This window comes from Gasterosteus aculeatus, chromosome 4 (assembly GCF_964276395.1).
Source record: "Gasterosteus aculeatus chromosome 4, fGasAcu3.hap1.1, whole genome shotgun sequence".
Lineage (NCBI taxonomy): Eukaryota > Metazoa > Chordata > Actinopteri > Perciformes > Gasterosteidae > Gasterosteus > Gasterosteus aculeatus.
This window is the reverse complement of record NC_135691.1, coordinates 16,279,980-16,304,253: the sequence shown is the minus strand read 5'-3', so window position 1 is coordinate 16,304,253 and position 24,274 is coordinate 16,279,980. Positions and strand designations below refer to the sequence as shown.

The 24,274-nt window shown below is 48.2% G+C and overlaps 1 protein-coding gene across 1 annotated transcript in view; it reads right to left on the bottom strand.

Annotated features, from left to right (window-relative positions):
• Positions 1–24,274, bottom strand: part of gpc3 (glypican 3) — an 83,453-nt gene that overhangs the window by 16,027 nt on the left and 43,152 nt on the right. Inside the window, exons 3-6 of the mRNA XM_040174621.2 lie at positions 19,291–19,976; positions 11,848–11,999; positions 11,308–11,433; positions 7,582–7,693 (exon numbers count right to left, since the gene is read on the bottom strand). Coding sequence (XP_040030555.2) covers positions 7,582–7,693; positions 11,308–11,433; positions 11,848–11,999; positions 19,291–19,976 — 1,076 coding nt within the window. The remainder of the gene's footprint in view (positions 1–7,581; positions 7,694–11,307; positions 11,434–11,847; positions 12,000–19,290; positions 19,977–24,274) is intronic.

The following is a 24,274-nucleotide window of genomic DNA, read 5'->3' as shown; positions in this document are numbered from 1 at the left end:
CAGGAGCCGATGCCCGGGGTCACAGCGCGGGACAAATGAAACGTTTCAGAACAGACTATTTTTCTCAATAAACAAAGGAAATGAGCTTCCATTACACCTAATCCCCCACCAGCACGCCGAGCCGCTGCGCTCGGATCCGGTTTGCAGACGTGCCGTTTGGAGCGGAGGAGCCAGGAGGGACGAGGGGAAGGGACGAGGGACGCCGCGGGAGCGGGACGAACGGACGCAGCAATGGCGGGAGGCGCTCTTCAAGGAGTGAGTCATGGAAAAGCTCCTTTCGGCCTGTCGTTTGGGGGGCCGCGGCCTGCCCTGAGGTCCCGCCCCGCTCTCATCACTCAGCTTTTATTGAATCTGAAGCGGAGAGCGGAGGGGGACGTCTGCTCGTTCTTCCCTCTGTTGCTCTTCTTGACTTTCCCGTCTTGTCCTCCTCTTTCCGTCCGCGGTCAAGTATGTCACGCAGCGGGAGCCCTGCCTCAGACAATTAATGCAGACAAGATTCATTTCCCGAGGTTAATTCCAGTTGGAACAGAACACACTGTGTTAAACTGGGCGTGTGTCCACTGCACCTTTCTCACTGAGCCCATGAGGCCACTTCCAGATTTCTCCAGTTTAGACCGAATCCTCAATGAATGTTTGTTTTTTGTTGCCAGGGACTCCTTTGGTTAATGAAACTGTTGAACCCTTCACATGTATTTAAGATATCAGATTAAATGCAGTTTGTATCCTTTGTGTCGTCTCTGGTCATTCAGACATTCTGTGGTCAGATCAAGGCAGGGCATGAACACACAGGGTTAAGTCCCCCCAGTACTAAATATATCCGGTATGACAACAATTTCTGTTTTGAGGCTAACCAAATGAAAACCTTGACTTATGTCTATAAATGTGCCTGATTGTCTGCATGGGGTTTAACCGTTGGAAAAAGTCCCATTCCTGCACAGGCCGCTGGTTGCTAAATCAGATTACACCCCTCAGACAATCTCTTTTTGTCTGCTGCTGCCCTTCTTTCCACGGTATCGCAGCGGTTCCCAGAGTCATGTGTTGCTAAGAAACCCTCCGTTTTGACATCAGCAGTGTCCCATGATCACACCTAGAGGCGGGCGGCAGACGCCTGGTCGGGGGAAGCGTATAATGGAGGGTGGAGCGGCCTGTGCGTGAACGCGCTGCGGGTGGGCCGCGGGCCCCCGCGAGCAGCTGTCCTGCTGCCGGCCAGCTTAGTGTGTAGCCTACAGAAAGAGAACAGTGCGGGTAAAATGAGGCAGTACCACATACTGAAGAGGCTCTCTGGCGAGATGACGGGTCAGAGAGGAGCCTCAACTCCGCTGGGCATCCCCTCCCCTCTCCGCCCCCCCACCCCATACTCCCTTCCAGAGCCTCAAACAAAAGGCAGAGGAGGAGCAGAGGAGGTCTCCGACCCGAGCAGGGAGACCCTCTGATGACCTGGCAGAGACAGGAAACAGGAAGTGTGACCCCCCCTGACCTCTTCCTGGTTGGGAGGGGTGGGGGATCCTAACACGTGACTGTGCCCAGTGACAACAAGGCCAGGATGTGAGGGTCAGACCAGAGACTGTTCTGACAGTTCAACAAAAAGAAAAGGATGAACAAAAAAATATTGGCCCCAGAAAGCGGAAAGCCTGGTTAGCGAGCGGTGCCTGGACCTTTGCAGCAGGGTTTTTACAAGCCGGCTGCGTGATAATTACACCCAGCGGGGGGGGGGGGGGGGGGGGGGGCAGTGGTGCAGGAGCAAAGGGGCGGAGTGGGAAGGGAGAGGCGACCCCGGCTCAGACCTCAGGGCGCAGACGGGCCGGGGCGGGAGGGAGGGAGAGGTGGAGGTAAAGAGGAATGGGTGGCAGTGGTAGAAGGCATGGTTGGGCCTCATTAGCAAGCAGACTAATTGGGAGGAAAAGGGCCCTCACATGCTCCATCTGACCTCCCAGCCAGCAGGGGAGAAAGCCCTGGTGAGAGAGGGGTGTGCAAGTTTGTGAGTGTATGTGTGTTGTGTGTGTGGAGGTAGAGGGGGGGAGTTTCTCATCTTTGCATTCCTAAAATTAAGGAACCATAACTCCTTTTTAACTCCTCAAATCCTAAATACACCGTGAAGTCAGATGTCTGGGGAAAGCGAAAGGATGACGTGCGTGCGTGGTGCTCTAACACGGATACCTCCACAAACGCCCCGCAGCTCCTCCCAGGTTTACACCAGGTGTCACACTTCATTTAAAAAAAGGACCCTCATGGCTTCACCCCCCCTGCAAACAAACATAGCAGCTCTCCCTCCTCCTCTGCTTCTACGGCAGTCGTACTTCACACACGTAAAAACGAGGAAGGCGAGAGGACGAAGGCCCGGGGGCGTGTATAAAATAACGCTTCAAAAACCCTCGGTGAATAACATCAAAGAGAAGTCGGACTCTTTGACTCGAGCGAGCATAATGGACAGGTTAGCAAGTGTAAGTTTACTAAACAGCGTCTGACACCCACCGTGTCTATTAGTCGGATAGTACGCACACCCTGTCGGGGAAAAAAAGGCCACCGCACGCCGGCCTTGTCACGAGGCGGCTTCCATTCTGCCTCTACTGTAATTATTATGCTCACAGCACCGTGTTCGTTCACGCATTTCAAAGACCTGTTTGAAGTGCTGCTTTATTTCGCTCGTGCGCTCACGTTTCACCGGTGCGTGTGAACTGGGAATGGATCCGCTGTAGTCATATCGCTAACTATGTGTGTACAAGATTAACTGCCACCAGCGTGCACAGTAAAAGCTGTCCCGGAGTGTGAGTTGTACATTAAAGGCGCGCATTCTGCGCGGGGGCGCGCGGGGTGTCGAGCACACGCTGCCCAGGCTCCGCCGGCTCAGAGGAAGTGAGGCTGCGTGATGGAATTTGTGGCGCTCGGGATCTGTTTTTTTTCCACCCTGAATTCCTGTCCTACCTGCAGGACTTTTCCCAGGTTCTGGCTTCAATTAGAGTGGGAAGCTGGGGCCGAGAGAGCAGAGGGAGGGATGAGGGGGTTTTGCAGAGAGGGAGGGCCGGGGGAGGGAAGGGCGACGGAGCTGGAGTCCGTCACACACAGCTCAGCGCAGCTGGAGAGATGGAAAGAAAGGCGACTGACGGAAAAGACACGAGAACGAGGTGCAAACAAATAAAAAAGCGGGAAGAGCGGGCCGGGAGGTTTCAACGGGGAAAGATCAAATAATGAAAGGTCCTCAGCAAGACGTTGTCTTTCATGTGCGCGGTGTTGCAGATGGAGTCCCTTCAAAGAGCGTCATGTAGCCAGGAAGAGGCTGTCAGAATGATCCCGGGAGGTCTGACCCTCCAAATGGCAAATTCACCTGACAAACGAGCGGGAAGCGTTCTGTAATCAAAGACCAATCCCATAATTGCCCCATTTTGCCACTAGCTCAACCGTCCCCTGTGAGATTAGCTGTACAGAGGAGAGACACGATACTCTGGGAAGTTAAACAGATGTTGAGACAAAACAACCTCGTCTCCTCAGAACCAAAACAATACGTTCTAATTTGAGAGCGCCGTCCTTCACGTGCACGTGTCTCCGCACGAGGGAGCTCATTTAGCCATTTCTTGTTTCTTTTATAAAAGTGTTGCCATCTTCGTTGAGAAAGCAGCGAGGCTTGTTGGCATGGCAGAATACCTCCTGCTCGACGTCACAGTCGGGTGAAAGAGGACTCTTTATCAGCCTCGCTGCACATGCACATGCAGGGCACACCGCTCCAGACAGGAATGCGTTACACAGCATGCACACAAATGTCCTCGGCGCTGGAAGTTCCAAGGCGGGGAGCAATAACCGAAAGGGGAAAGACATTTCTCTTCCATCCACTTTCTACTGCACATTTCACTTTAAATGTTGGCTGTGGTTCAGTTATGACATCAGCTGCTCCGGGCGTGAGAAAACGCTGTTTTATAAGCATGAGGCGACCGGCCTCGGAGAGGTCTTTTCTTTTTTTCTTCTTCTTTCAGTGTTTAGTTTAGCCTCGCAGAAGCAAAAAGGCAAGGGTCTCCCTGCCAGACTGTCTGTATCTGCGGATTCTCTGATCAACACTGACAACGTGAGAAATGACACATTTCCGCTGCACGGCGGCATTTCTCAGGGCCATCGTCACGGAGCACTTAGGAGCGAAGGAACGAAACATCGGGGGGGGGGTTAAGTTGGAAGGAAGTGGATTCTTTGGAGGGGTCCCATGTTCCCCTCGGCCTTGGAGAGAGCAGCCCCTATATTTTCACAACACGGTCCGAGGGCCGGGGCTGATTCCTGGTCCGAAAGTGGGTCAGCAAAAGCTGGAGGAAGCATTGATTGCGCTCACCACTTGAGCCGAAAGCAGAATAATGTTCATTCAGGAAGGGGGGGACGTGTGCGGGATAAGAGAGCCTTTGCAGGACTTGTATAGCCCGGTTTGTGGGTGAGCCGTGTCCTGAACGCGCGGACAATCATGTACACATTCTTCAGTCTGCCGCTCCGCGCACTGTACAAAAGGGAAGAGACTGAGACTGGAACACGGACGCTTTAAATCAATGTGGCGCTCTCTTGGTCGACTTCCAGGAACATTACACACGTTATCTCGTTGTTGGCCCGTCCCCGTGCACGCCGCATATGAACCGGGCAGACAAAAGTAATTACGTGTGAGCTGTGGCCTATTCGCCCATCGGAAGGTTAATTAGTCTGTGAGCTTTTAGCCCGGGAACATTCAGAGGCAGTGGTCTTTCAACTAGCGGGGAGGCGGAGACCTTGTAAAACTGCTTTTAACCAAACAGCCTCACTTTCTCCGGTGCCTTCAGAGCTTGTTTACAAGACGCCGGCTCGGAGCGGCTCAGACCAAGAAATACTGCGTTCAGTCAATAAACATTTAGCAGGGTTATAAAGCCAGTTTAAGGGTTTGCCTCTTACAGGGGAGGAGCCAGGGCTGCGTTTTTGTCTCTTTGTCACGCTACCATGGATGGCCGACAGTCAGTCGGTTCACCACTCAGATACTTCAACAAGTGTACCATGGATGCACAGATTCAAGGTTCCCTGAGGATACACGCTAGCTCTCTGCTCCGCCGCGGCAAAAACATATATTTTTTTTAAAACCACACTTTATCAGTGTGGGGGAAACACAAAACACATCTTTTGGATTTATTACATCAGTGAGGCTTACGTTTTCCCAGTAGAGCCCCTGTAATAGACATGGCGTCTTTGTAAATCACCTATTCAACGCTTGAGTGTAAAGGGGCTTTATGAACATTATGATTGAAGTGTATTATGTCCTCCCTATACTCTGTTATGTCTATCTTACACATAATAGAGGGGAAGGGGGCTGGATATCCTATATTAGGATTTCCAGCCTGCTTCCTGACAAGCTAGAACATGACTGGCACCATTGGACTGTTTCCTACGGTCTAAGTATCGTCACGTCACGCTATAAGACTTTAAGACTGCAGCCGGATTGGGCTTCTGTAAGACACTAACGCACAATCACATTGTTACTGCGAGCATGTGTGCATTAAGACGTTAGCGCTCAGCTCAGCTCAGCGTTTTTCATCCTCACTGAACTGCTGCGTCCAGACTCTTAGTCTTGTTCTTACTTTAGCAATGAACAATGTGTCTATCAAATGTTAGCTAATTTTAAAAATAGATAGAAAAAGATTCAATAACAACTTCTAACGTAAAAGGAAAAATCTAAAGTTACCCGAGTGAGCACTCGTGCACAAAAAAAACAAAATATTTCAAACTCCACAAGGGGAGTTTTTATTGCAGACTATGGTGTTGTATTGCACCATCTTTTGAGGCGTTCCCATTGTGTCCCTCAGTATATCAGCATAGTGATGATTTCTGTAATCACATTTCTGTTCAAAGTCAAGAGTCATAAACAGTTTTTCCGGAAGTGAACTAGTCAGTCAATCATTTGTTAGAAGTTATTCCAGCCCATTGATGTCGAGATCTGAGGGGAAGCTTGAAATGTGCTTAACTTTTCTGTACGGTCATCAGATATGGGATTAAAAACAGCCTTGTGATTAGCCAATCTGCATAAATATCAGACGTTTCTGCTTACACACACACACACACACACACACACACACACACACACACACACACACACACACACACACACACACACACACACACACACACACACACACACACACACACACGCACACACACACACGCACACACACAGGAAGAAAGAGCTCGACTGTGTGCGTGTTTCAAACGGCTTGTCTGAATGTCCTTCGCCAAAATGCATTTTCTTGCAAAAACCTCATCAAAAGCCCATCAGGAACCTGATCCACCCGGCAACCGGTCTGCAGCTCTGCTTGTTATCACATCGGCGCAAATGTTTGTCCCTGTCAGGGCAGGAAGTTTTCAAAGGCTTATTATATTAGAGTGTGTACGTGTACACGTCCTGTGTTTTTAGGATTATGGGATGAATCCAGTTCATTGGAAATAAACATACGGTGTGTGTGGGTTTTGTTAGGCCAATATTCCTGTTGGTGTCATGAACATCATACTCAACAAGTGAAACGCTGAGGGATGAGAATGCTGAGTTTGGAGATTTTAAACAAGAAGTGAGCAGTAAGACGACTACCTGAATTTTACGATAACATCCAACACACCTTTCTGCTTTATTTCTCACACAACGTACTTACGAAAGCAGTTTTCCTGTGAATGTATTACTACCAGCATCTAATGCTCACTTTTGGTTGGACCTCAAAATAAATTGTTTTAAATAATCTGATCATCTGACTGCTTTTATTTCTCGTGATTATTGTTGCTCAAATCTTTTAAACCTGAGATGTGAGAGGAATCCTTTGGGGTGATTCTGAAGAACGTGGAAGGAAAGTAAACACCTGAAGGTCCTGTTCGAGTATCACTCCTCTCGCCTCCACCCCAAAGTGCTCATGAGGTAATACAGCACAAGTAATTGGGAAATTTGCAGCGTCTCAAACCACAACACCCTGTCTTTTTCTTGAGGTTGTCACAGGCGGAGTGGAGGAAGGTGCACAGTTGCTGCTTGGATCTCACAGGTTGTTTAAACAGGAGGGAAGGCCTGTAATCCACAGTGACAAGCCTGCAGCACTCAGGCGCTCAGACACATACACACACAGACAAAAGCAGACACACTTTGCAGCTGGAAGATGGTGTGCGTGTTTGTTGGGGTTGGGGCATGTGGAGTGAGGGGGGGCGGGTTTATGGCACGGCGGCCATCGACGTGTTGACAGCTTTAAGTGCAACCAGGAACCGCAGACAGATCTGTGGGCTGATGCATCTACCTCCAAGCATCTCTGCACTACTCCGGCTGGCCTACTCCAATAGGTGGTCTCCATGACGACAACAAAAGAAAAGGAGGGGGCTTGCTGTGGATGGAGGACTTCATTTGTGTCCTTCGCAACCGCCACCGCGTTTTGTGTCTAAAAAGTTATTTCGGTTTTCTTTGCGGTGCAGATGAGACGCAAAGAAGCATCTAATCAGCCGTTTCCTGCCATAGGATTTGTCTTTGCGTACACAAAGAGTTGACATCACCTCAAATATGAGGGAGAACTGCTCGCTGGCAGAGTTCAAACGTACAAACTGTGGACAAACCACACGCACACTGCTGACCTGGTTGATGTGCTTGAGTTTGTCTATGATCTGGCTGATGATCGGCTCGGGGGGCTTGTTACTTCGGACCTCGGAGCCGGGGTGCGGCCGCTTCAGGCCCGGCCCAGGAAACCTGAAAGGTCGGGAAGAAAGAATGAGCTCAGTTCTTTTTACTTCCATTAGTTTTTGGTAACTATTTTCTTTTATTACATATAGACACACAAAAAGGGGACAAGGTGCAGCAAAGGGCTCCTCCCTGAAATAAGTTAAGTTAATAATTTATGTTCGTGATGGTTTCGAGAAGTTTCACAGAATTTAGAAACTTGAATGTAAGTTTCATGGGTAGAAGACAAAAAGACGAGGAAGTTTTCCCACAAAACAAGGTGCTTGTCACCACCTAGTGTTGATAAGATGAACGACATCTCCACAAGTTTTGGGGCTGGAGAGACAATTAGTAACTCAACCCTTCCAAAAGGAAAAACTCTTCCCTTGAAGACACTGCGTCCATAGTTAAACAGTGGGTAACATTGTGAATGTTTCAAGATTTCTTTTTATATTTGCAATAAAAACTGTGGAAAAGTATTTATGTCCTAAATGTCTCAGTATCAGAGGTTATTAAATGTTAACATAAAATGTTTTACAACCTCTTTTGTATGACCACTATACAAAGTCTGGCTGATGGTTGAGTGCCCGTTTAGCGGCTTTTAGTCGTATCAGAGGACATTAGCGGAGGCGTCCTGCTTTAGCAGCAAGGGGATGTTTATGCACACAACCGGCCTTCGGGCAGGTGCTCACATGTCCCCGCCTGTAACCGAGGAAACGCAGCTCTGTTGACACCTGTGTATGTTTCCGAGAGGAGGAGCTGGGGGGAGCCTGAAAACATTCCTCCAGGTGTTTCTTGGCTCCTCCTCCCTTCCCACCACATCCTCAAAACAAGTGTGTTAGAATGAGCTAGACACCACATGAGAGGTGGTCAGGTCAACGCTCGCAGTAAATGCAATCTGCTGCACTGCTGCAAATGTTGGAGGGATGAAGGAAAACAAGTGTGGGGGGAAGAAGGGGAATGTTTGTACGGGATGAAAGGATGATGTGTGAGTGAGAAAGCATGAGGTCATACTCTGTTCTCATCTCTGTGACATCGCCCTGAGCACTCACCTGAACGCACACACACACACACACACACACACACACACACACACACACACACACACACACACACACACACACACACACGCCATCTCAACTCATCAGTCTTTCGCTCTCCCCTCAGACAGACTTTTCATTAAAGTCAAATTACGTTACCCCAGTTATTTATCCGTCTTATTAGCCATGATCTCACCCCTTTCCCCGCCGCTAATTATAACATTAATAATGGAGTGAGATGTGTGATCCGCTCAGGAGACAGAAAGAGGAAAAATGGGTCGAGGAAGGAGGATTAGGAGAGAGAGACTTTGAGTGGAGAAAAGGAGCCGAGAGGTTCCTTACTGAGACGTAGCTCGGAGTGCATCCACCTTAAACTCTGTTTGGCCACTGATAGCGTCAGTTGTCAGCCCCTCAGTTTGTTATCTGTTGTTCTCTGCTAGCAGAGGGGATCAGATCAGTTAGCTCAGGTGATAATCTAATCCTAATCTAATCTAACACCAATTACCACACTATTACAGTCTGCGGGAGACGACAGACACACCGGAATAAACACCAGCGGGAGACGGGACTTCAGGGGATGAAGGGAAACATAATGGGGGTCTGACGCTTTTCACACTTCCAGTCCCCCAGTTGCAGTACAGGGTCAAAGGTCAGGGTGTGTAGGTTGTTACTGTTAATACACCGTACAACTTCAGGCTGAACGTCTTCTCGGGCAAAGCGAGAATCAGATTAAGGTGATAATGAAAACAGCTCAGAGGGAATTATTGGTGGTGGTCGGTAAACTTTATCTTTCACTTTGTAAAAAACAAAGACAAAACTGCAAAGCTCTGTCGAACGGTGTTGACATTTTCTTGCAACCCTCGTCTTCCCAAACTACAACATCCTCCCTACAAAGTGTGAAAATAATATAACACTGTTTGCAGGTGACTATGGTGAAGGTGTTAGTGTCACAGAGAGGTTGAGTAGGGGAGACAACCTGCTGACCTTTGTATTCTACACTTTTGAAGTGGTTCTTAAGTGTTACCGTAGCAACTTAACACTAGTTAAGACACGACTAGAAAAGTCGTCAAAGTAGGCAAATTAGAAGATTTGTTTTGATGTTGATTATTGTGCATTGTTCCTAAAACATACACTAACCCATTATTAAACCCTGGCACAAAACTGCCCAAGAGCAGCTTTGTGATACAGTCACTCTTATTGTAATTATTAGGTCCTTTCATAAGGAATGATGCAAACAAATTAAAATGTCCCCCTGCTCTCCGACTGGCCTTCTTTAACCCAAATGAGAAACACCAGCACCGCCCATCGTTATTGACCTCCTCTCCCCCTATTCACAAAGTTCCTGAATAAACGGTTTACACCTGACGTCTCATCTTTTATCATCCGCGCGGTTTTCACTGTCATTAGATGCAAAAGTGGAACGGAAAATCAACGCTTTAAGTTGATCTGTCTGATGCTCTATCTCGGCTCCAGGTAGGATGGCAAACACGCCTGCTGAAAAAAATGCCACATTTAGCTCCGAAGATTGCTCAAGTAACCGGCATGTTCCGTACGTGAACCCCCCGGCGCTTCCACCCCCCCACACCCAATCTAAATGTATCATTTTGAGACAAAGTGAGAAGACGGCCCTATCTGGGGAGGATAATGGAAGATGATCCAGAACAAATCTCACAGAGTGAAAATGTACCCGAGTGAGTTTGCAGGCATACGTGGCCCCGCAGACGACTCTGAGAATTGCTCGCCCGGGGGCCACTGTAATCTCTCCATCGCTTCACGTCTCCTTTCCAGCCTCCCTGCACCTTCCTATCGCCCCGTTTGGTCCAATCATCCCCTCCGGATGGCTCTGCCCTACACGCTAACCGTCAGCGGGTTAGCGGCTAACGTCATATCTCTTCTTTGGTCCTGGCGCCTTTTTTTTTTCCATCTTTGCGACAGACTCTCTTATAGCAGTTTGAGAAAAGCCCAGAATTGACTCTCGCCTCTTCTCTGGAACAAGAGGTAAAAGGTTCAACCGCAGCTTCTTCCCGTCTGAATGAGCATTGATTACATTCCAAAGCAAAGAAAGGTAAAAAAAGAAAAAAAATCAAATAAAGATGATATCTATAACTATGTAAGCCAAATTGAAATTGGGGCCAGCTGTCAGCATGGGGGGGAGAGGGAGGAAGTTATGATGCGTGGAGCTGAAAGGACAGGGGTGAAGTGAAATATCGCGCAAAACCAAATGAGGTTCTGCCGGGCGCGCGGGAGAGCGATCGAAACAGCAATTAACTAAGCGAGAATGAGGTGACAGCGCGGCTGACATTAATAACATCCCATCGAGCCAAACTCAAGATTTACACTCACACTCGGCGGGAGAGGAGGGGACCCTCGTGCGGAGAGCTCATCAGCCCTGGGCCGACGTACCCTTCAACTCACCTGCACTCCCCCCAGACGTGCCGCCGGGTCGCTGGGAACTCAGGAATCAGAGCAGATTGTTTGTGTAACCGCTCATCTGGTGAAGGCAATAAACCTGTGCAGGGCCGTCCTGGGGTGCACTGATCTGGAGGGGGCTTGAAGTGTGTGTTAACAGCTGTCAACGCACAGGCTCGTGAGTCACTGATTTACCTGTCTGTCATCTCCTGGCCGTTCCAGCAGAGGGAATGGTTCGCGGGAGCCGCCTCGCGGCTGCACAGCGCCTCCCCGAGACCGCTGTAGAAGGAGCTGAAGCCCTTCAAGTTGGATATGAACTCCCTGAGGGTGACGGCAAAGAAAAGGAGATGTTCAACGCAGAGAAAGGCAAAGAATGCAGCTGCAGTGGATCTGAACGGGATTGTCACGCGCGGCAGCAGCAGGGAGCGAGAAACGGACGCAGAACAAGGGAGGGTTCAGCTTAGCAGCAGTGAGAGCCAGAGCCGACGAGAGGGACAGAATAAAAGAGGCCTAATTGACATTAATCTGGCCATTGTGCTGCGAGACCGGCAGCTCTGCTGGGCATTATTACACCCCTATTTAAGCCCGGGGGGCGTCGGGAGTGTTGGAAAGCACTCAAAAAGCAAAAGACTGATTGTCATGAGGAAACAGCAGGAAAACCTGTCGGGGACAATATTCTGCCAGACGTACAACCGCCCCCGCAGTAAGGGGAAAGGGGGGGGAGATTACCCTCACCTGCGGAGGCCGCCCAGAGTCTCGTCATAGTCCGGGGGGGAGAGCTGCGCGTAGCGGGCCGCGGAGGCGGCGGCAGGAGGAGGAGGAGGAGGGGGGGAGGATGCCACAGAGCGGGAGGCGCGCTGGGGAGTGCTTCCGCACATCCCGCTCACCTGCAGAGGAGAAAAGAAGGAGAACCCGGTGAGCAAATTCGGTCCCCCCCTCCGTTTATTCAAACACTTAACACCAATGACAGTGCAGAACAAGGAGAACCTGTCGGCAGCCAAACTGCGGCCCCTCGGCAAATTGTCATCCGCTTGGGTTTGGTTATTTTTTGCTCGGATGAAAGCTGTGGACGGGGTGTGTGTGTGTGTGTGTGTGTAAGGCGGGGGGGAGAAGGGGAGGTCGGGTATTTGCATAACAAACAAGTCATTGTATCCTCTGCCAGCCGGTTCCGCCTTGTTCCGAATTTGTAATCATAGCAACTCTAAAAGAAACGCGAGCGTGGAAATATGACGTCCCGTTTGCTTCTTCCCTCCCCGTACAACCGCCATTGTGCACACGGGACAACATAACAACACTAAATAAAAAAGTCCCCCCTCTGTCTCTCTGAGATAATGGACCTGGCACCTTCTTTTCAGGTGCAATAAAAATGCAAATGGCTGTTAATGTTTAGCTTGTGGTTTAATGATTTGCCGGCGGTTTAATTTCCCCCGGGGATTTTGGACAAGGCTTAATTCTGCCATGTAATGTTAAGAGGTAATTGTGCCCAGCTCTGCTTTAAGTGAATAGGCCGCTGCTGCTGAATACTGATGTGACCTGATAGAGCAGCCCTGGACATCTTTATCCATCTGCAACCGAGGCAACACACACACACACACACACAGATTTAATTTGGACAATTATTTGTTCTTAATGCAGCTAAAGCCCATTAACATGATACACCTTCTCTACATAATACTGGCCAACACACACACACATACGTGCTTATGAATGCTTGCTGACACACCCAGAAATGCTGAACAGCTGTAAGACAGAATCGTCTGGGTTAATCAGTGCAGCCTTGTCACCCAGGAATGCACTCACGACACACACACACACACACACACACACACACACACACACACAGGAGTCCTCCTGCACCAGGCATTCACTAATACCCAGCTCTCTACTAACACTCCCCTGCCGTGTACTTCTGACGCACACAAACACACACACACACACACACACGTCTCATTCCCTTCCTCCCAGGTAATTCTCTGGCTGCGCTGCCGGGGCTCCCACAGGCCATGATTAATGTGATTGGAGCTCCTTTCGGCTTCTCGTTTGTGCGTTTCTCAGGACGCCGTAGGGGAGTTGTGGCACAAGGGAGAGATGCATGCGGTGCAGACCCCCCCCCCCCACACACACACACTCACACACATACACCCAAACACATACACACACACACACCAACGGCCGATTGTTTCCGTATTCTTCAAGGAAGGGGCTCATTAGCTGCATATTAATATCACCCAGGGCTGGACCAACACGACTAACAGAAGAGCAGATGAAGCGCTCCGATATCTGCACACGTTTATCTGCACACGTTTATCTGCACTGAGCAGATCTGCTGACTGCCAGTAACACAACACTCTCACACACACATCACAGTCCACATGTCGTCTAGCGCACATGCAGCTCAGGTTCCATGTGGCGCTGCGCTCGTGCAGACACGGCGTTAGAATGAAGTCTCAACAAATCATCGGCTGTGCACGTGGCTCTTGACACGGTGGTGCAGCAGCAGGCCGAGTGAGAGTTATTCATAAGCAGACCGTTTGAAGATCAAAGAAGATGCTGCCGGTCAGAGAATATTTGGTGAGTAATATTTGCGTTCAAGTCGGTCCGGGAGAGGGGGGGAGACTGAGTCAGCATCCCTCCTCCACCTCCTCCTCCTCACTGCATTGTTGTCACTATAGGAAGTGGCTTCTGGTGAACTGCACACATTATAAGCATCCTATTTCAGCTGAAAGCCTTTCAAAGTGTCCCAGTGAAGTGCAAATACGGGAGAGAAGTCTCATTCTATATCAAAAGTAGAGTAATACCAGACAGCTATTATGGTTACAACTTCAAATGGAGCCCGTACTGTCTGGTTTGGGAAAAGAGAAATATGGTGCAATAATGCCTCGGTTTGATGTAGTGTGAATTGTAAGTTCAATCGAGTCAGCCAGAGCAGCCAGCCGTTCCTATCTGGTCCCACCGCCAAGCTCAACACCCGTTAACAGACACCAGCAAATGTGTCCAAGTGATCGGATGTCTCTTTAGGCGATCTTTACTAAATATTGTTCTTTTTTTCACTACTGTCAACATTTAGTTCAGTCTATTGCTACTGGGTCAACAAAAGCAATGCCAGCGCCGAAGGGCCTCACACTCTTCCTAGGGGCGACTCCTCGTGGCTCTTAAGTACAGTCCAACCTCGTCTTTATGCTGCTACCACTCGGAGTGAGCTGGAGGTTTCAACCTTCACTTTCAGATAACTCAATTCATGGTTTACGCATGACTTTTAGTCAACTGTGCCAACAATTTATCCACAACTATCAGTTATAATTTAAATTAATCCAATTAGTAATTCTTTTGGGGTAGTTATTTTCCATTTCAACGCAAATTTGTGAATATTTCCAGACGTTTCTTTGTCATTTTATATCCCTGAGCTGGCTAAAACCTTTCCACTTACCCCATGGTAACGGCAGACGTCTCAGTGAGAGTTGACTGGCGAGTTCGCTCCACAACTCATGGCTGGTAATGGCAAAGAGATCATGTGGAGGAGAAGATGAGAGCACGCTGAGCTCCAGAGATTTGATCTACGACGTTCCCACCACAGCTTCCTCAAAACGAGTTCAACGTTTCAGATCCAGCCTTGTGAAAAGGCATCTCACACCTGTGACCTCATCGACAAGTTACAAGGGAGCACACGCTCCTCGGCGGGAGGCTCAAGTCTGTCTCTTTTTATGTATTTTAGTCTGTTTTTTGAAAATATACCCGTATGTTTATCATACTAAGTGACATTTACTTTAATTAATACATAAATACGCATTTCATCTTAGCACATTTATTTAGAAAATCCATCAGGAACGACGACGTGACATTAATGAGATAAAAAATATATATATATATTTTTATATATAAAAAAAATATATATATATTTTTATATATATATATATATATATATATATATATTGTAAGAAGGTGTAATGAGGGACAAACTGTCTGTGTCTGGAGGGAAATGATGATGCGATGAATAGAAAATCATAGAAATCATGAATAATTACAAAGTACATCAGTAGGTGCAAGGTGCAAAGGACACGTTGTACGTTCTGGGAAGTATGCTTATCAGCAAGCGAAATGGGAAAATGTACTGCAGATATACCAATACTGTATTTCTAAAAAACACATGGGCATGTTATGTTAGATTAAGAAATGTTCTGGCACAACATGTTCTGCCACAACAACGTGTAACACGTTTTTATACTTCTGTCTTAAGTTAAGATGGAACTGTCACGTTGGGGGTTTATTTCCTGTCTTATTTTGTAGTTTTCTGCTTCTTGTCTCCCTGGGTAACCTCACTTCCTGCCTTGTCCTGTGATTGTCTGATTGTTTCCACCTGTGTCCAATCACCTGCACCTCCCTTGTGTATTTAAGCCGTGTGTCTCTTGTCGCTTGTCGCGTCATTGTCTATCGTCGTGGATGTTCGTAGTTCCTGCCTGCCGGTTTTCCCCTGGTTCGTGTGCGTTTTTGCCTGTTGCCTATTGCTTTTGCTTTTTGGACGATTAAAGTCTCTTTTGTTTAAGAAGTCTGCGCTTGAGTCCTGCCTTCCTCCACCCATCCCTGACAGGAACGTGTTCAATCAGTAATCTCTTGAGGTATTGGAAGGTTTTCTTTCTGTTATGGAGCCAAATAAAAGCTCCTCCTTATTCTCCGTCTTTGTGCTGAGCTGAGCCAATCAGCTGCTGGCACATTTAGCAAAAACTCAGATCTATGCTTTTAAATGTTAATTTACACAGCAGGGAAAAAAACGTATCAATGTAGCTTTGATCAGTAATTATTTTTTTTCTGTTATTTTTGATCATTAAGCCAAACTCAATTACACATGCAAATATCTGTGATGGTAATGGTCATACAAACTGCAGATTGTTTCATTTGAATTATTGAAGTCCTCAAAGGCCCAAACGACATAATGAACATAACGTTGACCACGTTACACCGTTTCTAAACGTGAATCATTTCATGTTTTAACGCTCCAAAAGCATTTACGAATCAATAGCCGACATGTTTGAACGGATTGATAAGTAGATGCTGCAGAGATTTAATTAGTGCTCTTGTTTTCCTCACTAAAGCAACAGTTTGCGAGTGACCGACGACACGCGTGGCTCATGCACTCAGTCTCTTTTACTCGCGGTCGGATCCATCACGTCGCGGCCTCCTTCCCCTCCTCATCTGCAGCCTGAGAGGTCGCAGGGTGATGGATGTCTCCTCCACCCTCTGCTGTTCCCCCCCTGGGCTCACTCTTCACACTCTACTCCGCTCCTTCTCCCTCTCGTTGTTCCTCTCCTCTCTTTTTCCTCGGTAACTGGTAAAAATAGAGCTTCATAAATCATGCATCTCCTCTCGAAGCAGGGCGTAACAAACGAGTGGGAAAGAAATAAGTGGCAGGGCGGGGGTGAAAGGGAGAGACTGATTTCGAGGAGGAGATGCAGAGACGGAGGTGGATGACATCAAGCTGCAGGAGAGGGGCGGGACGTTGACAGGGGAATAGATGGAAGCTGTGGGGATCTTGGCTGCCCTCTCCGTCGCTCAGAACATCGGTGGATTCATGCTGGAGCGTCACTGGTAGACTGGCAGTGGTCATCTCCCCGGCAGAGCTACCTACTCGTGTCTCAAGTCGACGTCTTTCTCGCACTTCGAGGACACTTCTCCTCCGGAGTCCGTTCGTTTGTCACCCTCAGAGACAGTGCTCTGCTGTGGGGGGCAAAGGATGGATGGCATTCGCAGCTGCAGTTTTTATAAATCACAGGAAAAGCACTGAACAAGACGTAGCGCTCCGTAGATCCGTTATGTGGCTGTACAAAATATTGAATTTCCCCTAAATGATTGCTTAGGTTTTCACTTAACAGCCACGCAAATATATTTAAAAGCCATGTCAGGATTTACAGGACCAGACATCATTATTAGAGCCACAAATCAGACGTACTTTACATTAACGGTGCTTACATTTCTCTTTTTGCGTTACCAATTTAATTACGTATTTATATATTTGATGACTTTACATTTTTGTCAGTTTGTGGGCATTTCAACTGTGGGCTGGAAAATGATGAAGGATTCTTATAGTAAAAAAATATATTTACATATTTAAAAGCCACTGTGTAAGATTTACATATGTTGAGGTGGATGCCCCATAGTGGTCTGATCTGATGGCAGAGACACTAAAAAGCTAAACTGTAGAAATACACAGAATTACCATCACCAAATCAAGTTGCACCTCTCTCCTTTTTTGTCAGTATGAGCACACGTCTGCTTTTTCTCGCTCATCCTCTTTGTTTCCCCGGCCTCTTTTACTTGATCTCTTTCTTGTCGCACAGTTGATAATGTACCGGCTATTTGACAGCATCATTAAACGCTTCAATAGATGGTTTACATCATGTGAGGCCACATCGACCACTTTTTCTACAATTCTATAATTACATGGAAATCCTGCTTGATTTGAACTTTAGATTGTCCTAATGTGGATGAAAATACCACAAAATATTACACTACTATAGACCCAGTTTGTAGATCTGTAAACTTTGAAGTTTTTATTGTTATTTTATTGGGATTCTAATGCGCTCTACCTTATGGCTCTTATTTATAAATCATGGAAAATCTGATCAAAACAATCATTATTAGTGTTCGTGCTCGATGTGGCTTTAGCAATTTGGCTTGTTGCATTTATTATTCTATAGTTAATTGGCTGAAATATCAAGAAGCACCCTGCAATGGTCCCTTTAAGACTTAAATTCATTCATCCAATTCCTAAACTGGTTATTTGAGGGGAGGTAATCAGGGGTTGTGTGATTGTGTTTTTTCTGTCCGGACTTCGGGGGCAAACAATGCCCCCGTCCCTTCAACGGCCCCTTTGAGCGAGGAGTGTCTCAGCAAGATTACATTCGCGACCATGTCGCAGCGACACAGCTGAACAATACAGGACAACGGCAGCTTTAATCCAGCGCCCAGCCACAAACACAGCGTAAAGTCATCCCTGGTGACTGGAGCTGCATCCACAAGTAAATCCCAACAGGACCCCTTTCATTTTGGAGAAGGATCACACTCGCGCGCACGGGGAGAGAGCGGTTTCCCCCAAGTCAGCAATTCGTGTTGCTGCCACGCCCTCGCGCTGTAGAGCAAGTGAGGTCAACCTGTGTGTGTTAATAAATGATGGCTTCTGAGTGGAAACCTGGTCGCTGCAGGGACTCGGGGGGTGTGAGAGTGAAAAGTTCAGCGCATCTACAGGAGCGAAAAGCACCTCCAGCTCTGCAGCCGAGCAAACGGGCTTTATATTTCATGAGCACTTCTCCCTGACTTCACATGTGGGCTGCAAACAAACTTGACGGCTTTATCGGAGTTGAGAACACACGTAAGAGGAGTGAGAGACGAGTTTCAGCGAGACATGCCGGGACAGACTGTCTGACCCCCCACCACCACCTACTCCCCCTCTCTGCGCTATTATTTCCCACTCTCTGTATTCAGCTGCAATTCAAGATCGGAGAATCCTTCAGCTTCCTTAACCCCAGGAAGCAGTTTGAGATTTTCCTATTACGAGGTGACACCGTCTTCGTTGGAGGGAGGAAACGTGGGCCGGATCGCTCATCCTCCCTGACCAGACGCAATAGAAGTCCTCCGATGAAGTCCTCCAGCGCGAGAATGTATTATCTATCCGTCAAGTACAACTGGCACGCAATGCGGATCGAAAAGAGTTTGTGAGGTTGTCTGATGAGGGTAAAGAAGAATCACTGCACCTACATGAAACGTGAGCAATCTGGCAGAGGCTGCAGCGTAAAATCGTGAGGCGTAACATTCCAAATGCTATTGTTATCACTGTGCAAATTTAAACATTGACGAATAGGAACGTTAGTCACAGTGGTGTAGATTGTTATCACATCAACGCAGTCTTTGTACTCTTTTTACAATGCACGCCTGCATGTGTGTTTGTGTGTGTGTGCCTATCATCCTTAACATGGATCCAAAAGGAAAAGAAAAAGCATAATTACAAGTCTGTCTGCTCCTTCAGTACCACGGACAGCGCCGGTGATTTATCAATACACAGTTTAGGCTGCTAAAATTTCAGAGTCTTAGATTCTTAACTTGCACAAACCTCAGGCAGATAAAAGATCAATGAGTCAGGCAGACTTGACTCACATATGTGAGCTGTGTGTATGTGTGTACTGGACTCACCAGGGCAGTAAGGCGGGTGCGAGCGCCCACAGCGTGCCTGAGAGCCAGTTTGATCATGGAAGGCACCCTGAGAACGACAGCCTCCAGATCCTGCTCCCCTCTCATGGCGCCGGCCACCTTCCCCAGTCCCTCCACGTAGCTCCTCCAGTGCGGCTGCACCTCGGCCGCTCCCCCCAGGCAGCCCTGCATCACGGCCTGGCAGAAGCCCCTGCAGGCCGGCGGCCCCAGCAGGCCCTGGCAGTGCGGGCAGTACCACAGCCTCAGCAGTGCCCGCCCACAGTCCCGGCCAGGCCGCAGGTGGTCGGTGGTGTTGACCACCTCGATGCCCAGGTTCAGCGCCTGCAGGAAGACGCGCGTGGCCAGGAGGGAGCGAGACAGACGGGTCATCATCAGCTTGGGATATGGGCCGAACGCTCCAGAGTCCTTCCAGGCTCCCCTGACACACTCCTCGGACGCGGAGGACGCAACGCCGCCCAGCAGGCGACGGTAGGCCAGGGGGAAGAGGCGGCCATAAAGCACCTCCACCATGTGGTCCACCGTGGAGTCCGAGCCCAGGATGTAGAGCGACATGTCCAGGAACAGCTGCCCCACGGAGCTCTGGGCTCCACCCCCGAGACCCGGGAACTCCGACTTGAGCATGGCGAGCGTGAAGTTGCGGCCGTGACGCAGCACCAGGTCGAAGGCCTCTGCGAGAGAGCAAAACAAAACACGAGGAAAGAGTCAGACGTGTGTGTGTGTGTGTGTGTGTGTGTGTGTGTGTGTGTTGCACCCTCGGGGAGGGGGCAACTTTTTGAAAGCTTACCCGTTTTGAAAACTGTTGCACTCAGTAATCACAAACTATGCCGAGCTGTCAGAGAAATATAGGAAGCAATTTAGCTCAAAAACATGAAACACAAAAAAAGATGCAATTCCCCCCAAAACACGATCCCATCCTTAACGATCACAGAGGGAGAAAACTTCCCACGCACAGACTCTCTTCCCCGTTTCCTGTTTTTTCTCAATCTGTTATTTTCTCTAATGGGGCTGTTCACACAAAACACAGGGCGAGCACGCGCACACACACACACACTCACACACACACACGGCTGCTAGAATAGACTACGGCTCAGAATATAAAGAGAGCAAAGCTCCTGGAAGAGACGAAAAGCGAGATCCAGGGATTGACCTTTCAATACAATTTAAAACTGGAGTAGAACTGAGCTTGCGGGATCTTACTAAAGAAGTCTTTTAAAGGAGAGTATTAATGTGGATATTTTAGTCAGCAGGGGGAGGCGATAGGATGTCTGCAGGGAGAGACGCATACTGAGCATGACAGGATGGAGGGAGGGGTGCCAGGCCGACGCGGGGAGGGAAAATAGGTTTTTTTTTCAAGGCTCCCAGTGAAGTCTTATCGACAAGGTGGCACAAGAAGTCAGAGCTCTATCATCGACCCCGGAAGAAAAATGAGCGAGGGCCCGACAACAACGGAGGAGATTTAAAGCTCCATTACTGAACCTAGTGGGGGGGCTGAGAGCCAGTGAAATGAAGCTTTGCACAGGAGAATGACTCGGGATGCCCGAATCCCATCCAGTCCACTACATCAGTTCGTTGAGAGCGATAGCACTTTGTAGTGGGGGGGGGGGGGGGCACAGATTTCAGAGATCGTTGGAGAACTTGTACTGCTTTTATGTGCAAGCTAGTCCTTTTGCCTTTGTTATTTCATTTCCCTTTTGCCTTGCTTGGGTAGGTTAATTTCTTTTTCCTTGTGCGTCTCCAAGAAGCACCAGGACCTCGGACCACAACGAGGGGGGGCGGCGTGCCACCTCTGACTCGGTGCACAACGTATAATGAGATTCTCTGTGGGCAATTTCGGACACACGAGGGGGTCCATTGGAGCATATGACAATGTCTGAGGAGAGGAAAAAAACATCACGCCGTCCCTCTGTCTCACGGCTGCTGCTTCAACACTTTGACAAAATCAGAACATACCAGATCATTCTGGGTGGTGTGAATTGAGGCGAAAACGTCCACATGTTTCATCTTGATTGAAACAGGATCCAAAATGTTAATGTGCAGACAAAATTGGAGGTGAAGAGAGGGAAATGATGGACGAGGGTTTTGTTTTTAATGCTTTAGGGTTGATCAATTGATTCTGGTTGCAGTGTGGTGTCCATTGCAATAGTATCAAAAGTGTCTGGGTTTTAATTAATCTGTGTTCAACACAAAATCATTTTATTTTTAGTTGATAGTAAATTACGATTTCTTTAAAGGAGCTCCGTGTAGGATATAGGGGTCTCAATTGGGAGAAATGGAATATAATGTTCAAAACTACCGTATTTTCCGCACTATATGGCGCACCGGATTATAAGGCGCACCTTCAATGAATTACCTATTTTAGAACATTTTTCATATATAGGGCGCACCGGATTATAAGGCGCATAAGATCCTGCAGCCAAACGTTTGACATCGGGGGGGATGTGGGGAGGTGGAGACGGTGCTTTCAGGGTCCGATCGATGCTGTGAGGTGCGTCCGCTCCACCCGCCGCCCTCGCCATCCACGTGTAGCCGAGTGGTTCGGGTGCGCCTATACTTTGTGTCGAACACCACCTCAACTTCCTCTCCTTCCATCTCCCCCTTCACAACAAAAGCCCCCACACCGGAACACCTGTGCAACAATAGCTTATACACGCCTTAAATCTTTGGCTGCTCTCCAGCCACGCCTATTTTAGAATTACCTATTTTCCCCGTTGGTTTGGTGGAGACGGTGCTTTCAGGGTCCGATTGATGCTGCGAGGTTCATAGCACAATACCGCCATTAATATAACGAAGAATGTTTACGAGGGAACGGATCAGATTGAAGAACTTTTGTCGGAAGAAATGCGTAAATATGACCACTTATACAACCCGTCATTGGCGGACTATAAGGACGCGCGGGCGGCTTCCCGATTGATGAAGGGAGATCTCCGCAAACAATGGTTTGCCGGTCGAGCGGTGCACAAAGTTGTGGAGGAAAACACGGGACAAATGTGTCCGAGATAAAAGGCAGCAGTAGCGATGCACAGGGCAATAAAGTCTATGATAAATAAACAAACCAACGACTTGGCACACGACACAAAGACGTGACTCTTTTGGTCGTCTTCAACAGAAACACGTTACTCCACCTGTTGTTCTGGAGGTGAACTGCTCTGCAACACACGCAGGACTTTATGAACCATGAAATGAAACGAGTGCGTCGACGCAACTTGAGCGCCGTGTACAAGCAGTATGGATCAACCAATTGACCAATTGATCCATACATAAGGCGCTCCGGATTATAAGGCGCAGGGTCGTTTTTTGAGAAAATGAAAAGCTTTTAAGTGCGGCTTATAGTGCGGAAAATACGGTATATGTTATATAAGTGGAAGAAATCTGCAGGATTACAGCGGCAAAGTGTACAAGAGACATAAATTGAAAATGAATAACCAAAACAAGTGCAATAAATAGTCACCCAGTAAAGTTACAAAAATATCAAAAGCTAAAAATATGATAAAAAAAGATTGAAGTGCTTAATTGTAATCATGTTTTCGTTGAATGAGACGTTAATGTAAGTAACGGGTGCTGTAGCTTAGCCTCCCATATTGCACCTCCATGTGTTTACAGTGGGCAAGAAAGGACAAACCTTATCTAGAGTTCTCTACATGTTCTACAATCAGGCTGGAAAGCAGCGGGCGCAGTAAGCGAAACAGCTGCTGGGTGAATAAAGGCTATAAAAGAGACATTTGAGGATGTTCGAGTGGGTGTGCGGAGGCGACTCGGCAGCGGCGCACATCTGTTTGGGTTTTTGAGGCCACGGACGCCCCGCTGAGCCTGAGAAACAGTTCCCTCTGTGATCAATGAGCAGACAGATGTGCAGAGTGCCAGTGGAGACAAGGAGACCGACTGGGAGGAGGGAAGACAAGCCCACACACACACACACGAGATGCTCAATTCCTGGTAACTCCTCTTATATTTGGTTCACTGATAGAATATTGAATGCGGTGAGAAGATGCACATCCACCTCAAAGCTATTTGCTTCCCCGCTCTGTGAACATCAACTCCTGTGATTCATCTGCTACCTGTAGTATCTCTTACGCTGCAAAGAGGGGAGCCACTTTGTAATGGTAAAGAGAAAGACTAGAAGGCTCTTCATAAATGCAATTCAGTTGCTCTAAGTAGCCCGGGTCACGGTGTGGAGCCACTACGAGCCCATTTCCTGTGCACGCCGCTCGCTCTCTTTCGGCCCGCGCGGGATCAGGTATCCGCTAATGGAAGGCAGAGGGGCGGTGTGACAGGGGCCTGCGACATCCTGGGTGCAGCCGTAGGAGGTCAAGAGTATTACCAGAGCAGGGAGCCAAAGGCAAGATTAAAATCAGCGTTAGCATTTATTTGGTCAGTGTGACAGAAGGCTGCTGGAAGACCGAAAGCTTTTTACGGAGACATCAGGAGGGGATTGTCTCCCCCTCTCTGGTTTCACATCGGTCCTCGCTCTCCAACAACCAGATTATGTTTACTCCAAGGGGATTAAGGCTTCTCAGCTTCCTTGTGCATTAAAATATGGATATCCACTACCAGTCCCATCACGTTGCCATTGATCCCGTCACCCTGCAGTCTCGCAATAACTTCCTGCATATTGGGTCATGAATCAAAACCCCAGAATGAAAATTATGTCCTGCAGGTTGTCCAAAGTAACAAAGAAAACTCATAAATCTATGTAACGAATGGTGAGGTCACCACAAAGGTCCAGGTGACTCCTTAGAAACAGGCTTTTCACATAATCTATGAAGGGCCTGCCCATCCATCCATCTTCAAACCACTTATTCGTCAAAGAGGGTAGCGGGGGGCTGGAGTCTATTCCAGCCAACTTCAGAGACGGTGGACACCCTGGACTGGTCGCCAGCCAATCGCAGGGCTACACAGAGACAAACAACCCTTCACACTCACATCCACACACCTACAGGCAATTTAACAATACCAATTAACCTGATCC